This window comes from Periophthalmus magnuspinnatus, chromosome 20, assembly GCF_009829125.3.
Source record: "Periophthalmus magnuspinnatus isolate fPerMag1 chromosome 20, fPerMag1.2.pri, whole genome shotgun sequence".
NCBI lineage: Eukaryota > Metazoa > Chordata > Actinopteri > Gobiiformes > Gobiidae > Periophthalmus > Periophthalmus magnuspinnatus.
Window position 1 is genome coordinate 18,099,258 of NC_047145.1, and position 18,829 is coordinate 18,118,086.

At 40.0% G+C, this 18,829-nt stretch overlaps 1 protein-coding gene across 1 annotated transcript in view; it reads left to right on the plus strand.

Moving 5' to 3' along the window:
• Positions 1–18,829, plus strand: part of sema5a (sema domain, seven thrombospondin repeats (type 1 and type 1-like), transmembrane domain (TM) and short cytoplasmic domain, (semaphorin) 5A) — a 234,231-nt gene that overhangs the window by 99,657 nt on the left and 115,745 nt on the right. Inside the window, exons 5-7 of the mRNA XM_033985975.2 lie at positions 2,279–2,341; positions 9,171–9,269; positions 16,527–16,740. Of these exons, the coding sequence (XP_033841866.1) occupies positions 2,279–2,341; positions 9,171–9,269; positions 16,527–16,740 (376 nt within the window). The remainder of the gene's footprint in view (positions 1–2,278; positions 2,342–9,170; positions 9,270–16,526; positions 16,741–18,829) is intronic.

The following is an 18,829-nucleotide window of genomic DNA, read 5'->3' on the forward strand; positions in this document are numbered from 1 at the left end:
GTTCCTTTCATATCACGTATTTATCACAGTGAATTATCAAAATTAAAACGGTTCAATTTTACATCTGCGGCCCTTGCATAACTTGTCTTCATTTGCATTATTACAGCGGGCGTTTTAATGTTGAGTAACCTCCCCCCCCCCCGTGCCATGCCACCATGCTCTGTCCCTGTCTGGCCTCTGCGGCGTCTTCCGAAATATCCAACTTTTATCAATGAGAGGTATCCCACGGGTCACACTCAAATTAAACGAATGAAATTGAACCAGGCCAGTCTGTGCCACCTCTGAGGAGTTATATGATTTCTTTCTGGGCCGTGGTGAAATGCAAAAGACGGTTCTAACATGTAAATCACGTTGACACGATTCCCGGGAGACGCACGTCTTGTGTCTTAAGATGGCTCCTTCTCCCTGCCGCATAAATCACTGTGGCGTTCAGGCTTGCCACTCCTATCTCCAGGTCCACTCTTTAATTGGATTCTGTCTTTAATGCGCTGTGTAAAGTTGAATGCTATACTATGTGCATATTTTTAAGCAAAGATTTTTTTTTTTTTTAGCTTTTAACCAAGTTTGTATAAGTCAAACTCATCAAGGAACTGAATAATAATGTCACAGTATTAAACTAAATATATTCTCCATTTCATCCGTTATGTTCAGTAAGCGTCAAGTGTGTAGTGGTTTGTACATGCATGAATTAAAGCAGGATGTCCCACTGCAAATATGTCTTTACAGGACAAAGAACCAAGGACCATACGGTTGGTGGGCGAATACTTAACCCACTGCACCACTCCTGATTTCTATTAGTTTAATTTTTTTTACATGTATTGACTTGGGTGTAGCCCTGTGAACAAACCATCAGTACTCAATTTTGTTATTTAAGAAAAAAGTACAGATAGAAGAGCAAAAAAAATACTCAAGTAAAAGTATCACATGGAAAAAATCATCTTAAAAAAGTTAAAGTATTTCATGCAGATTTTGAGATCTAATAAAGCTTCAAAATGTAGTGGAGTAGAAAGTACAGATATCGTCTCTCTAATGCAGTAAAGTAAAAGTAAAAATATCCACTAAAATCTACTAAAGTAAAGTACAGATATCTAAAATGTATACTCAATACTTAATAAGTACAGTACTTGACTACTTTTACTTTGTTCCATTCCCCCACTGGGCTAGAGTTACATTTTCCCTTTATTTCAGTATTTTTCAAACTGCAGTGAACGGTACATGGGCCCCTGCGGTTTTTTGTTTTTATTCAGAGCTCATTCTGTTGATGTTTTGTCCTTTCAATTCATTATTTTTTTAGAACACTTTATTTAGTCTCATATTACACCTGGTTTATCCATAATTTACGCCTAATTTGGGCGACAGTTGCTCAGTTGGTGGAGTGTTTGTCCACTGATTCAACCGCTCTCAACATAAACATCATTGGTTGAGTGATCAGATGCACTGGCCCACAGGTCGGCAGTGCCATTCCAGCTCCCACAGATGATTACTGTCATTGTGTCCTTGGGCAAGACACTTTACCCACCTCGCCCCCAGTATCTGCGTACACTGGTGTATGAATGTGAGTGTGACTTTTTGAGCCGACCCTGCTCTGGGCCCTGGATAAACAAGAATTCATTAATTTTTATCATTATACATTTTTGACTTAAGGTGTCTAGATTTCATCAGTCACTTTCATCATTCAACTTATTTTGAACTAATTCTGTAATCATTGACCAGTGAAATTTAATCAACTTGTAAAGAGAACCTACAACCTAGTGTCAGTGTAGTAACAGTACTAACATTTTAAACACATTTTTGATACTAAAGAATAGACTTTATACTCAATACCGATTCTGATACCACGATGATAATTAAAAACACTCTTTCTTTAGGCAACAGAATGTGGTTTTCAACATTAAATGGTAGTAGTTTCTGTTATATTCCCATGTGGCCTTTTATTTGTGTAATCCTTCTGTCATCCAGGTAGTTTCCATAGTGGTCCATGGGCGTATACAAGTCTATGTGTCTTATACTTGTCCTGATACAGCTCCAGATCATGCAGAAAAGGTTCATTTTTGTCCTTTTTTTGTGTCGATACCTGCTCAGATGAGTATCGCGCTTCTCTACCAGTTTTACCATCTGATTTTCAACACTTTTAACAACCCCAAATCCTACTACCCCTGCAGTCGAACGTTTGTTGTTCGGGTTCCAGACAGCACGTTTTAATAGACTACACACACTGATCCTCTCCTGTATGTTTGTGATGCTAGCTTGTCTCAGTAGACTGTGTTTGTGTGTGCAGGAGGCGGAGTGGCACTGCGATGAGTTCACCAAGGGAGCCTGCTTCAGCCGCGGAAAATCAGAGGTGAGTTTAAGTGCTGCTCAGGGATTTGAGGTGTCACTGTAGGACTTTATCAGGCACTTGTCACCGCAGGGAGAGACAGATACAAGTGCGGTGTTGTCTTTGGACACTATGAAATCCATCCACGTCTCATGGTTTTAGTGCAACAGAGAAGACTTGAGACGGGGGAATAGAAAGTGTTATCGTGCTTAGAAAGTTGCATTCGTTTAAATCGATAAGCAATCATAAACTCATACTTGTTTGTAAAAGTATGTGATAGCAAAAGTTAAAGGTCCTATATTACCCAAAATTGACTCTTGTGAGATTTCGGCCACGTGAGAATGCTGTTACCTCGTCAAAAACAGACCTGGAGTTGTGTTTTGTTTCACACATGTTTGAGTAATCCTTTATTATTAATCTGTCTAGATCTACAAAGCTCAAAATGCTCTGTTCCACCTTGTGATGTCATGAAGTGGTAGTTTTTTTTTTTAAGTTAACAGCTACATTTTACCTTTAGTTCAGTTTGGCAGATTGGCAGTTCCAGAGCTGAAATTATCCAAATGATTCTAGTGAAGGTGTATGAAGTTTAAAAACACAGTGGCGCACTTCCTGTATTACCACATGACATCACAAGGTGGTACAGAGTGTTTTCTGTTTGAGAAGAACTAGCCTAAATATGAAAGGTTTGTCTGTTAAACATGTGTAAATGAAAGAAAACACAACTCCACGTATGTTTTTGGTGAGGAGACAACATTATAACAAAGATCAGAAAATGGCGTAATATGAGCCCTGTTCTGTTTGTAAAGACTTAAAGCTACCATCTGTAATTAGACTGGACGACCCGCCCCTAGTGTATCCTCACATATCACCACCATATGCTGTCTACATTATTTCTGTTTGGTTTTGCGGGACATATTGTAATAAGCAGCCATGTAATTCAAAGCAAAATTCTATCTATACATATATTTAGATCACATAATTTTTTCATAACTTGATTGATGAGAAAAAGGCGGAATTATGTGTGTGTTTTACTAGAATACTTTGAAAAATTATTGAGTAATGGGTAATTTTGTGCTAGTAATATCAGATAAACAATGAAAATAAAGCTCGAGACACACACTACAGGATAATTTGACCGATTTAGGACCTGATTTGCTTCTCCCTGACTTCGGTAAAACGTGACGCGACTAACCCCTACGGACGGATTTTCATGTGCAACTTTGAATCCGTGGCGTCAATGCGGTTCTCAGCTGTTCTTTTGTATCGTAACCACAAAACATCACCGCTAAAGCACCAGCCGATAGAACAGAGCATGAGGGGCAAACGGAGTGATGGACACGGAAGGACAAGAGACAAACTAGGTGACTTTGACCTGCATCTAAACTAGAAGTGCAATGCTCTGATCTTTGGACCATTTTCCAGTGCGCATCACAACTTTTAGCTTGTGGTGTACGGTCTTTTCACTGCCATATCCTGCTGCAGTGTTTGTGCTCAGTGAATTGTACGACTTAAAATCTCGTCTGCTTCTCCTCATGCCTGTGGTGTGCAACAAAAAGTCTTATAAATTGTCTTAAAAAATGGTTTAAGACTGAAAAATCCTGTAGTGTGTCACGGGCTTTAGTTTGATTTTGTTTCAGTTAATCAAAATAAAAGGATAAATATAGCTTTAAATATTACTTTTCCATAGACTGTGTAGGTAGATGAGAGACGCCAAATGCTTCTTCGGTGAGGTCTTAATTAGCACATGCATAAGCCTTCATACATTTCCAGTGTATAATTTGACAGGAGTTTGTCTGTTTTGTGACCAGCGAGTTCAGCATCTTTGAAAGTTCATGTCAGTTTGAAGTTTTCTTTGTGTGTTTGTGTCTGAGTCGTGCTGAGCCAAGATATCCACAGACACAGAGCCCATGCAGTTTGATCAAACATAAAAAGTCTGGCCAGAAATGTACTTTGTAACAAGAAAACTGCAGTGACCAACAATTTCAACACTTTGATCTGTTGAGTCTGTACAATTTCTATAACTGAAACTGAAAACTAACGATTATACAGTAATGAGTGAAAAGTATGAAATTTAGATGTATTTTACTAAACACTGGCCTTTTTACATTTTAATCTTTCACTTTACACATAAATAATTGTTGGCTATAATAATAATATAATCCCAGTTATTGTGATTCAGATTTTTTATGAAGCAGCCCCAGTTATTTCAGTGTTGATTCAATCTTGATGGACTGAGTGAGGAAAACAAGTTTAGAGTTTGTGGTCAAATATTAGGCCACAATTTTTATTTCAATTCAATTTACACAAACTGATCCATAGAGAACGTCCACACGACCCAAGCTCGTACGATAAACGCCAAAATGTCTGGAGTAAAACTGCCTTATCACCTGCAGAACTGTGTCCTAGACATGCTCAGTGAAGGGGTTTTTGGACAAGTGCTGCACTGTCTCAAACCCACATCAGCAGAAACTGTTGCCGTGAAAGTCCTCAAAAAGGAGGGGCAGTATTCTTTGCAGAGTTGAGGTGTGATCCTCTCATCAGAACCTTTATTTCAAGGCCTTGTATTGCTCTATGGCGGAACAGGATGGGGTTTCTGAACCTGGTGAGAAAAGAGGATAACTCAGGTGAAGCTCTACAACATGACTTTATAACGCTGGAGTACTTTGAGGAGAACCATGCAGAATATGTAAAACGGGCCTGCAACTTCATGGGCCTGGTTCAGAGGAACACCTCCAGAGATCCTCAGAATTAAGGAGGTTCCACAGGAGACACCCAACAACGTCAACCAGGAGATGCCTCCAACACCAAAACAAGGAGAGAAACGGGGCTTGTCCAGAAAGTGGCATTGAAGATCCAGCATGAGGAAGAGCTTTAGTCGTTTAACTCACAGTTCAAACTCTAGGGGGCACTAGTCAATACATTTTTGCCATATTCATCAAATTAAAAACTATTGCTTCCTCACTGTGCATCACTGCATTGCAATCCACACCAGTCCATCCCAAAATAGAACACAAAAGAATGTATTTAGGATCTTTAATGGAGCAGTTTCATGTAAATCTTGACTCAAGCATTACATTTATTTATTTTTCTGATTTGATTTGTTTACATTATTACATTTACTTATACTTTGAACCACTTCTTAAACCTCTCGTTCTTCTGTCTCTTATGTAAATTGCTAACCACACCTTGAGAGCAGTGCTTCTGTGGAGACTATTGTTTTCACAGTGTTCTATTTGTGTGCGCGTGTTTTCTTTATGTGGCTTAACAGATGGTTAGGAGCTGAACTTGACTCATAGGTGAACTGCCCTGCCCTCAGCTGTATTTGCCTCTGTGTATTTATCCTCCTGTGAAAGTCGGGGAGAGCCTGTAATATAAGACACAAGCCTGGGCCCGTCTGCGCTGAATTACAGGCTATGGCTCTCTTCACTGGAGTCAAGGCTTTCTGTATTGTTCCTTATGTGATCCAACTCCCATAATGTCGACAAAGTACCATTAAAGGGCACGCTGACAGGCCCGTATAGATGCTTTATCACCTATAGCCAGTGGTGGGAGAAGTACTCAATCTTGTTACTTAAGTAAAAGTACAGATACTAAGGCAAAATTACTCAAGTAAAGGTAAAAGTATTAACGTACCTGTACTAAAACTGTAAAAAGTGACAGTATTTTGTGCCGATTTTGAGAGCTAAAGCTTCAAATGTAGTGATTTTGATAAAGATTTGTGCTGAATTTTGTTGAGCAGAAACAACTGAAACAATATTTTTTTCCCCGAGCTGTTTTTCTTTGTATATTTTTGTTTGCTCAGATTATGAACATGTTAAAAATAAACCCTCAGAATTTTCAACAGCTATCAGACAATTGTAAAAAAGACATTTACTTTTCAGTATTGTGCAAAAATGTAGAAATAGAAAGTACAGATACCTGCTCTCAAATTTAGTGAAGTAAAAGTGAAGTACAGATACCTAAAATGTATTCATAAGTACAGTACTACTTAGTTTAACCACAGCCTATAGCTCAGCAGGCAGCAGTTTCATACAAGATTTGAGTACATCATCACTGAATAGCAACGACTCCTACTGTTATTGGTGGTGGAAGGACAAAAATGTTACGTAATCAACAAATATATATATACTTCAAATACTGAGTAGGACACAACACAAAACAATAAATTAATTTAAAGGTGCCACCTACATATTTCCACGGAAGAGAATGACGCTGCTAATTTGTCTAGAATGTTTCAATTAAACTCATTTATTTATGGAGACAAGCAGGTGGCGCCATCAGGCCAAGCTACAGGTCAGATCTGTGGAGAGGCGACCATACTCAGGAAAAAAAACAACACACACTTAATGACATAAATAACAGATAGTTTAATGCCATAATGCTGAATACTGTAATGACAGCAATAACATCAGCGGAGACAAGCAGGTGGCATAAAAGTTACGCAATGTACCTTCAAATAGTACAATTGATTTAAAAATATTTCTTCCTGATTGTAATTATCCGAGTGTGTAAAAAAACAATGTACATTATCAGAGCCAGTGAGAGTGAATGTACTTTTAAGTGATTGCATTTCTTTGTAAACATGTCAAACTCCTCTCCTGTGTGATTTATTTTCACCGCCAGTAAGGAGAGCGCTAAAATTGACTTGACAAGTCATGATTGCCGCCTGCGTTTTGTTTTTAATGTCAGACAGTGAGCGTCACAGCAGTACGTTACAGTCTGGATGTGGAGCTGTCACTAAGTTTTCATAAACAAGTGGAGATTATAGCTGAGGCAAATATCAAATAAGGCACTGTTTATCCACAAAAACTCAGAGAAAACAGGCAGAAGTACATATCGTCTTTGGATGTGTTTGCGCTGGGGAGTTGACGCACATACAGGTTTTATGAGTCTGTAGTGATGTGGGAAATAAAGGGGGCTCTCAGGGCTGGTTGAGGCGGGCTCCTAAATCAGACTGAGGGGGATTGAGAGAGTGTCGTTGTCCCGGACACCTCAAGTGTACCGCACAAAACAGCTTTACAAGGCTCTAAATCCTGCCTCTGACCTGAAGACGGCACAGCTCTGAACATGCACAAGGGTCGGACGGCGCTGGCAGAGATATGTGCAAAACACTTCACGAAATCGTTTGAAAAATAATGAAATGGTAAATGGTCATATTTTTAAATGGTGCTTGAACCCGGGAAGCACTCACCCGTTCGCACGCACATTCGTATACCGATGTGCGCAGACACTGGGGGCGAGATTAAGTGTCTTGCGCGAGGACACAATGACAGCGTTCATCTGAGGAAGCTAGAGTCAGGGAGCGGGTCAGTTTATGTCGAGAGCGGGATTCGAACCGCCAACCTTCGGATCAGCGGATTTGACGCTACGAACTGAGCTATTATCGCCCGCACTGAGCTGTTTTCACCCCCAATAAAGGTGCAACATGCAATTTTCCAAACTGAGAGTTCGTCACCAAGAAACAAGACGAGAAACGTTCCACAGCATCGCATTAAACGTATCTATCTCCATGGAGACAGTGCCATGTTTTTTCATGGTATTTTCAGATTATAAAAGAGCTGTAGTTAAATAAATGCAAGATATATAAGTGTAATGCCATACTGTGGAATATATCATCTCTATGGACACGAGCACGTAGCAAACTGAGAGTTCGTCACCAAGAAGCAAGACAAGAAATGTTCCACAGCATCAAATAAGGCATCTCCAAGGAAACAATGGCATGTTTTTTCATGGTATTTTCAGGTTATAAAAGAGCTGTAGTTAAATAAATGCAATATATATAAGTATAATGCCATACTGCGGAATATCATATTAACCCCGCATCAGAAAAGTTACATAGTGTAGCTGTAATTCAGACAATCTTGTATATTTGAGTCTGGAAATCTTCTTTTGTTATAGAAGTATAGAGACAAGATTTTTGTTCCAAAGCCTTATTAGGCAAGACATGTAGCGTGAAATGGGAATAGGGAGAGTACAGGCATCTGGAAAAGAAACGAACATGTGACACCAACACATTATTTCCTAAAGCGATTACGTCTAAGCTCTCACTACAACACCAAAAAAAATCACAAAACAAAATCTGCGTACAACATCGCTGCCCTCTTCTCTATGAAAACTCATGTTAAATAGAATATCACTTTCACTTTCTTATCTCTGCGACAAAAATATAGAATGTCTCATACTGTAACTACACGCTCAGGAGATGTGCTTTGTGTCTGCAGTGCTTTTGTTCCCGGTACGTTGGTGTAAAAGTGTAATTTCTCAGTTTTTTTCTTACATAAGTTCAAGTTTTCGACGTAATACTCACTCCTGCTGTTACACAAACGCTACGCAAAGGCTGCTGATGAGTTGTTACGGCCATTTGCGAATTCAATCAATCACGGTTAGATCACCTTTGTGCAAATTCAAGAAAATAGGCTGCGATGAGCACTTCAGCTTAATTAATACAAAACTGGTTTGAACTGATTAAAGCGGGCTCATAAATGCTCTGATGGAAAGAATGGACGTTTTGATTGCACTTTTTGACCAGCCAACAAAGCAATGGCAATTTTCCAACTAATCCTGAATGATTTTCTCCTACGACCCGCTACATTTAGCCACTCCGATGTGCCTTCTCCCCCTCTTCACAGCGGCCCCACCTGAATTGGATGTGACTTCACCGAGCTGTCTGAGTATTACTTTTGATTCGTTCGTGTCAGTCTTGCCCACGTTCTTGTGTAGCCCTCCTGCAGTCAGCGGTGTTTGTCTCATTTATCGACCTAAAGTGTAATTTTGGGAGCGGGAGTGGAGCTGCTGATGTCGATGGGAGGATAATAGTTATTGCTAAGTGCTAATGAAGACGTGTGTGTTTTAGGAGGAGTGCCAGAACTACATCAGGGTGCTACTGGTGAACGGGAACCGGCTGTTTACCTGCGGGACTAACGCCTTCACTCCCATCTGCACCAACCGCACGGTAAGGATTGTTTTTGTTTTTTTTCCACTATAATCAGTTCAATTAGCTTAAGAGCATACTTCAGCTTCAAACAGCGTCTGTATAGATTCACATGTTAATTGTAGCCATCAAAGGAGAAGATCAAAGGTCCTATATTACACAAAATTGATTCTTGTGAGCGTTAAGCCATGTTATAATGTTGTTTTCTCATCAGAAACATGCCTGGAGTTGTTTTGTTTCATTCACACATGTTCGAGTAAACCTTTATTATTAGTGCATCTACATCTCCAAAGCTCAAAATGCTCTGTTCCACCTTGTGACGTCATGAAGTGGTAGTTTGCAACAGCTACATGTTTACCTTTAGTTCAGTAGAGTTTGGCAATTCAGGGGCTTAAATCATCCAAATGACTCTAGTGAAGATGTAGGGAGTTAAAAAACACACTGGAGCACTTTCTGTATTACTACATGATGACATCACAAAGTGCAACACAGCCTAAATATGCAGGGTTTGTGTGTTAAACATGTGTGAATGAAACAAAACACAACTATGGGTATGTTTGTGATGAGGAAGTAACATTACAGTTGTCCCTCACTTTATCGCGGTTCACCTTTCATGGTCTGGCTGTTTCGCGGATCTTTTTAGTGTAATTTTGCCGTTTTTTTACAGCGTCTGAACGTGCATTGTGTTCCGCGTCCTGATTGGCTGTTGGACTGTAGACCATTGTCCATCAGTCTCCTCCGTGCCGTGTCTCCTGTCCAGTACAGAATGTGCTCAGCCAAATTTACATAAATGTTGGATCGCAGTGTGACTCTGAAGTGCTGTACGTTTGCAATTTTTCTCCCCGACAAAACCCACAATGTCGATGAAACGTTCTGCACCGACAAAGGTGTCTACGAAGGTTTGAACTTTGAGAGTGTTTAAACAAGAGAGAAGTGTGAGAAAATGTTAATGCCTGTGTGAGAAAAGTGTATAAAGTGTGTGGTGAGGGGTTTTACAGCCAAAAACATATAGAATAATTGTAAAAAATAAAGCTGATACTTCGCGGATTTCGCCTATTGCGGGTTATTTTTAGAACGTAACCCCCACGATAAATGAGGGACCACTGTATACAAGAGATCAGAAAACAACAATGTAAAATGGGCCCTTTAAATACTTCTACAATACTTCTACTATCTTGTTTATTCACTGTTGCGCACACAGAGGACACCACCAGTCATTGGGCATATGTTTGTTACTACTACTACTAATATAAAAACGCATGTGGTCTTGCAAACAAATACTCAACATGTATTTTTGAGAATCAACAGCATGTGTGTGTCATCCAGTCAACATTGTCAGGCAATTAGTAAAGCACATTTTTGCCAACGCAGCCTTACCTCCCTCCCGCTGCCACGATTACAGTTTAATCCAAGCATGTATGGATTACAATTAGCAGATGTCACTGAAGATGAAGCTAGCGAAGCCTCAGATTTAGAATACATTTGTCACTGGCCTAATTGATATATGGCCGTCGAAGTAAATAAACCTAATAAGTCATGATGCTGCGCTGACAGTGATGGCTGACGGAGCGGGATTGATGAACGCCACGATGTCAGAGGCGAAGTCGTGAGCCGTAATCTCCGCAACGGCAGGATTTAAAGACGCTCCGGAGACAGCTCTGTGTGTGTCACAGTGTCACCAGCTCACGGTGTCACCCATGGAGTCACTGCTCATTTTGACAATACCAGTTTGTAAAAAATATTTGCATTCGTGGAGTATTTTTAGCTTATTCCTAACTGGAGGGTTATTTGGCAAAATACTTAGTTCACATGTACTCCAGTTGCTCTAACTAAACTACAAAACTTAACCTCTAACATAACCCTAACCCTACTCTTATTATACCCTTACAAAACCCTGTCCCTAACCCTAATCCCTAACCCTACCCTAACACAACCCTATCCCTATACCTAACCCAACCATATACCTAACCTTACCCTTACCATACCCTAACTCAACCCTAAACCAACCCTAATCCAACCATATACCTAACCCCAACCCCTAACCTAACCCCCTACCCTTACCATACTTTAACTCAACCCTAACCCAACCATATACCTAACCCTACCCTTACCATACCCTAGCCCTAACCCAACCCTATTCCTAGCCCTGCCCCCTAACCTTAACCCCTAACCATACCCTAACCCAACCCTATACTTAACCCTAACCCCTAACCTAACCCTAATGCCTAACCCTACCCTTACCATACCCTAACCCTACCCCATCCCTAGCTCTAACCCCTAAGCTAACCATAACCCTACCCTTACCATACCCTAACCCATTTCTATACCTAATCCTAACCCCTAACCCTACCCTTACCATACCTTAATTATACCCTAGCCCAAACCTAACCCTTAACTCTAACCCCTAACCTAACCCTCACCCTACCTAAGCTGCCGGATCAGTGTGGATGTATTTTTGCCCTAGCAGCCAAATAAGGCAGAACAATGTAGAAACGTGCCTATATATAAACGAAAATGTCTCAGTTGATATGGTATTGCTTTGCTTAGAATGTTCCACAGTATGGCATTAAACTCTCAATGAGCCGAGCAAGACAAGCAGGTGACGCCCCCTGGCCAAGTTACAGCAGGTCAGATCTGTGGAGAGGTGAGCAAACAGTAAGAATGTGTTTCCAAGGTATTTTTGAACAATAAAAACAGGTGTAATTGAATAAATGCTAAATAGATGTGTTTAATGCTATACTGTGGAACATTCCAGCTAAAGCGTTCAGATATCCGTTGAGATAAGCAGAGAGCAGACTTCCTACCAGAAAAGATACATAGATTACCTTTAAAATGTTTAGCTGAAATGTCAGTGCAGATACTTAAAGTGTGACATGAAACTCCCAAACTGACATAAAGTACATTTGATACCCCCCAGTGCACTTCATACCACTCACACGTCAGACTCAAACTCCGGTTCAGCTCTGGGCGAGTGCTGTCGCGTTTACCGGGATCATGGCATTTGTTTTTGACCATGAGCACTGCATCCAAAGGTCGGAGGCTCGTGATGACTGTTTACTGCTGTGAAAATACATATAGTTGAAATGCCATGGCATTATATCCAAGTGTTCCATCAAAAACACGTCATATTTGGGCTCTGGATGCTTGATAATGTGAAACAGCGCTTGTGCTCTGTGAGAGAGTCTGTTATGATGAATCAGCCACGTCAAAGGGGATTAGTTTAAGTTCCCATTACATATATGTTCATTTCTTTGTCTGTTTGTAATGATGTCGCTGTTTATGAGACAGTGACATTATTGTAACTATTTGCATGGGAATAAAGAGAAAATAATCAACGTCAGTGAATTTACTTCAGATAGGAGCATGTTTATTAAATGCAGTTTAATGTGGACCTGACAAGTAAATACTGATGACGTTGTGTATAATGTTCATACCATTTTTAATTAAATATAATGATCAAATGGGACGCTCAGTGACATGAAGATGGACCTTTTTAACACGATAATAAACACGACAATAAACGATAATAATGAACCTACCTTATTCCTCTGACACTATAACAATAAAGCAGGTTAATCCCAGTACAGTACACCATTTTAAAACTAAACTGTATCATTAAAAGGCCTGAGCTGCAACAAATGAATAGCAGAATTAAACAATATTTAGCCATATAAGTTACATATTTTTTTTCTTCATCTTTATTTATACAGAGGAACCCTTGGGCTCTTTTTCATGAGCGCCCTGTTTAAAATACAATACAACACAAGCAGAAAAACAAGTATACATCCATAAAAAACAGGAGCAGGTGTGTGCACAAAGGTTTGTTACCAGATTATTAAATTGCGATGGTGTCACCAAAGTATCCAGTTTTGATTTTCCTTGGAGTATATTGCATTTTTGTGAAGCAGAACAGCTAAAACCCTCTTTCTCGTCTCAGTTTTGGTGCAGTTAGTCCCTTTAGCCTTATGCAGTCATGTGATCTGGTGTTAAATGTTCTGTTATCAATGATTAACAAGCAGGTGAGGTATTCTGTCAGTTTTCATATTCAACACGTTACAGCTCAAATCGTATCATATAACAAAAACAACAACAATCCCCATTCACTATGAGATATTAGCCCCTGGTGGTGGTACATCATGGAGCAGAAATAGTGGAGTAGCCAAAAACTGTACTGTCATTTGAAGTTAATGTAGTTAGAAGGACAACGGAATACATAATGCACAAAATCTAGTATTTTTTCGAAAGCTAGACCACAAAAACATAAGAAACTGTCATCTCCAGGAGCGGTACAAGAAACACAAATTTGTCAAATCGTTTCATATTGTCAACACTGACTTAAAAGCTCAGTTATGGACTTATACTCAGTGTGGAGAGAGTAAACTGAACTTTAATTAGGTAAAAGTGCTGTTTCTTCAAATAAAATATTACTAAAGTGGGAGTACAAGTATGCTTTTTGAAATCTACTACAAACTGTACAATTCCTTTAAAAAGTTGAGTAAATGTAACTACTAATACTTAGGGATGGGAAAATAAAGACTAATATTGTTCATAGTGTTCAAAAGGGTTGATGATATTCGTTTGAGATGTTTTGAATAATCGTAAATATTGCCAACAAACCCAACCCTAACTCATCCTAAACCCTAACCCTAATGCAAGCCTAATCCAGTCCAAATTTAACCCTTACTCTAACCCCTAACCTAATTCTAGTCCTAATCCAACCCTAACCTAATCCTAATCTAACCCTAACCCTTACCCAACCCTAACCCTACCCTAACCCCTAACCTTAACCCAACCCTAGCCATAATCTAACCTTAAACTAACCCTAAACTTCACCCTAACCCACATGTGTCAACCTCAAGGCCCGGGGGCCAAATGCGGCCCACCAAGTAATTTTATGTGGCCCGCAAGAAGATAAATTAAAAGGCATGACTGTCATTTTAAAATTAGTCTATACTGCTTTAAAGTGTGCACTGTCAATAAACTAATGAGATTTTCCCAGCAAGTGGATCTGAGAAATATTTGCAAATAATCGTCACAAAATGTTCATGAAGAGGAAAATTGTTGACATGGACACGGAGCTAAGTATGCAAAAGTTAGTCTGCAAGAAAAATAACAAACTGTCCAATATTTAAAAGGCTGTAAAAGGCCGTATTTGAAGCAGCGCTGAAGGTCTGTGAGCAGGTGTGTCCTGACCAGATACACACTTTTAAAAATGTCAGTTTATCACAGAAACCGTTATTTAACAAGTTAAAAAGTAATTACATTTATTTTACATGACATTCAGTTACATTTAGGGATATTTACACTGCTGCACAGTTACATCTGGCCCTTGATGGCGGCCATTTTGCTGATGTGGCCCTCGGTGAAAATGAGTTTGACGCCCCTGCCCTAACCCATCCCCAACCCAACCTTAACCCGATTGCAACCGTAATCCAACCCTAACACCTAACACCTATCCTTAACCTAACCCTAACTCTACTCCAACCCTAACTGTAACCTAACACTTAATCCAAGCCTATGATCCTGACAATGTTGTACAACTTGTTTGAATAATGACACTTAAAGCCCCAAACCCTCCATGAGCCTTAAACAGAACACAGTAAGCGAAAGAGCAGACAACATTACACTAATACGCAGCTGTTACGCTTCTGATTTCTCTGTATTTTACTGATGTAAGGAGGGAGTAATATGTCTTTATTTAAATCCTGTTGTCTTTGTAAAACATCGCGTTGCATCACCGTATGAAATGCGCTCTATAAATAAACGTCCTCTTCTCATATCAAAGATTACCAGTCAAAATTGAAAATCTTCCCACTTTAAATCTCAAAAGCTCCCGCAGATGTGTTTATTATGAGCATAAAGAACCACAACAACCGCATTTGTCCACGCTGTAAGGATTAGCAGAGGTCCAGAGCAGATCGAGGGCTGCGCAAAGCTAACCCGCGTTTCCCTTTATGTAACCGTTTCTGCTTCTAAATTATCTCTACGGCTTCACTCACGTCTGTATTTGCCCGGCACGTTCCAGGGCCCCCTACTGGCTCTCAGCGTGGACTGTCTACTCTGTGAACCAACTGTCTGAAATTCTCAATCAGCCTTTTTAAGTCACTTCAATGCCCCTCCTCGCAGCTGCTGCACACACCACAGAGGCAACTTTCACTAGGCTTCATACATATTCAGGGTAGCTAGCCAAGCTTCTATCTATTTATCGCTTTTTGTGTTTCGCTAAATGACCCTATTGACCTACACGTAGCTAATTCCGGATCTTCGGCTAATGCTAGTGAATCCCAGGCTTTCATCCCTGGAGACCGGATAGCGCTTTGACAGAGATGGTGTTTAGGAAGCAGGGCGGTTGACTTAATAGACCCTTTTATCCAAATAGACTAGGAAGCTGGCAGTGGAATCACCTGTATCCACAAAGCTTTCCGGATATTCCCTTCAAAAACCAATCGCTAATCCTTCTATATAGTGTGTACTTTTGCGCCATAAAATTTAATACCATCCCGCGTTTTCAAAGACACATTGCTTCCCTGGCGAAGTTGAGTCACTGTAACCTTTCCCTAAATCTTAATTTTGCAGAGTGCGTGTTGGGGCTGAACCAGGGTCATGCTGTTAAAAGTATTTTTAAAAAGCGTACAGCCAGATTCGGTTTCAAATTCAAAGCAGGAATTTAAAGCTTGCTCCAAATCCTCTTTTGAAGACAAGGGAACTCCTCAAAGTTGTGGTTTAATAATGATACAACGAGACGCACAGCTGCATGTCCAGGACTAACTTCAACTAAGCTCGCGGAAGGAAGGAACTTTAATTTAAGAGCGCGCAGAATGCTATTGGCTTCGTAACAGGTGGTTTACCCAACACTGGCGACATCAAAACAGCTGTTGAGATCGTGAATTATATTGTGCTAATGATTCAGAGTTTTGATTATCTTCACTGTTCTTGAACATTTTGCATGCGCATTTTCCATCATGTTGTAGAAAAACCAAACAAAACATAATGAGATGTGGTATTTTTGTCACAGCATTAGCATATAGGCAGAAACAAACACTGGAAGACCTATCTGCTTTGCATTTTAATGTCGCCCTTTGCTTCCTCGTGCTATATTTTGATCTAGATGTTCTCATTCACTATTCCATTAAAACAAATTGTATCTTATTGTTTTTCCATCCCGGGATATAAATGATTATTTTCACCCCATGTCTGCATCCTGTCACTTGCGATTTTTCACTTCCCATTGTAAAGAATAGACTGTAATCCTGGTCCAATTGCTCTTCTGTGTCACAGCTGACAAACCTGACAGAGATCCACGACCAGATCAGCGGAATGGCGCGCTGTCCGTACAACCCCCTCCATAACTCCACAGCTCTCATTACCTCCAGCGGAGAACTCTACGCCGCTACAGCCATGGATTTCAGCGGACGAGACCCGGCGATCTACCGCAGTCTGGGAGGTCTGCCCCCTCTGCGGACCGCCCAGTACAACTCCAAGTGGCTCAACGGTAAGCACACAGCACATACGGACATGGGTATAGGTCTAACTATATTGTATAAAGCGTAAAGGTGTAATTTGGAGATGTTATTTCTATGATTATACTGTACAAGAGAGAATGAATGACGTCACCTGTAGCGTTCGGCTCCAGTCAAATGAAGCTCATGGTGGTCGAATTTGGAGCCGAGTTACATATTAGGAATTTTGACCGCGAGTATCATAGCAACCAAAGAGGCAATCCGGAGCGAGGCTGATAAACGTAACGCCCCTTCCTGCTCACACTCCTTAGCAACGCTGTCAATCAAACCTGTTGCTAATGTTACCGGGAATGACCTCGAGGAAAAACGGCGCCTGTTTTGTCTGTTATTAATGTCCATAACTTGAGTTGCGGAGACAATAGCAAAATAAAAATGCCGCGATCAAGTAGAGCGAGTTAATAGGAACATTTTAAGAGTAAAATGACGAGACTGAGAGCAGCAGTTACGGAGAGCGGTGACAGTTTTTCAATAGAAAGTGAACTGGAGCCAGAGTCAGATGAGTTTAATGGAGATGGAGATAGGTGGAGATGAGTTTAATATCGTACTGTTGAACATTCCAGGTATCTCCATTGAGAAAAGCAGATGGTGGTCCCTCCAACGGAAAAGTTATACATTGCACCTTTAATCTGGCTTGTACATTAGGACATACACATTGGCTTACATAATTGACCAGTATTATTTATAAGAGCAATAGTTGATGTTAACCCTAACCCACTTATTTCTGAATATCTTTTGTGAAAACCTTGTTATAAAACCCAGATTCTAATGAAATGAACTGGTCAAGGGATTTCTGAAATGTTATACTTCATTCAGAATCTCCAAGGATAAGCAGTTTCCCCATTGTAGGTTGGATAAAGCTTCCTCTCCCTCCGTTCACCCCCTACACCCTTGGAGACTACACTATAGACTACACTACTCTTTTTGGCGTAGCAAATAGAATTCTAGTATCACTGTATTATTCATTGTAGTGGGTGTTGAATTTAAGAGACCAACTTGAGTGTTATTTGAGGGTGTCTGAGGTTGTTTAAGTAATTTCCGTGTGCTTGACTTCTCCAAAATCAGTTCTTTCACTATCAGAGATCAAACTCCTCCACTGGATATCTACACTTATATACTCACGCTATATGAGCTTAATGTACTGAGGAAAATTGTGCCTAAAGCTAATTTAAACATAAAAGGCACAGCTAAAGCTACAAGACATTTCTGTAACGACGTGTGAAATTTTGCATACGAACTCAAACTCTACTCAAGTAGTTTATACCCGCCTGCTTGTTAGCCTAGCCTACATTATGAAATATATAAGATAAGATATGCATTTATTAGGCCCACAGTGGGGAAATTCCAGATATGCAGTAAATGCTAAAGGTTTATATTCCTCTGACTTTGCAACGAAAAAACATCTACCAGGGGTGACGGTGGCTCAGCTGGTTGAATGTTCGTCCACTGATCCAAAGACTTGCGGTTCAAATTTCACTCTCGACATGAGCATTATTGGTTGAACGGTCAAATCCACTGACCCACAGGTTGACGGTGCAATTCCAGTTCCCATAGATGAATGCTATCGTTCTGTCCTTGGAAAGACACTTAACCCACCTCGCCCTCAGTGTCTGTGTACGTTGGTGTGTGAATGAGTGAATGGCTCCTTGATGTGAAGTGTTTTGAGCGCCTTGAAGTTGGAAAATCACTGTCAACTTTAGTGTAATGTGTGTAGTAAAAATAAGTCAAATAACCCGCAATAGGCAAAATCTGTGAAGTAGTCAGTGCTATTTTTTACAGTAATTATATGTTTTAATGCTGTAAAACCCCTCACCACACACTTTATACACTTTTCTCAGACAGGCAATAACATTTTCTCACTTTTATCTCTTGTTTAATTAATTAATAGTGACTCACGTGTATTTCAATACTCAAGTCACTTTACGAAGATTTTATATTAGAGTCTATTTTTAGTTTATGTTTAAGTCTCTTTTTTAAATTATTTTAAGCTATTTATCTATTATCTTCTTTTATTGCATGTACCATTTTCCTTCTGTTCTTTAACTGTGCGGTGCAATACTGGAA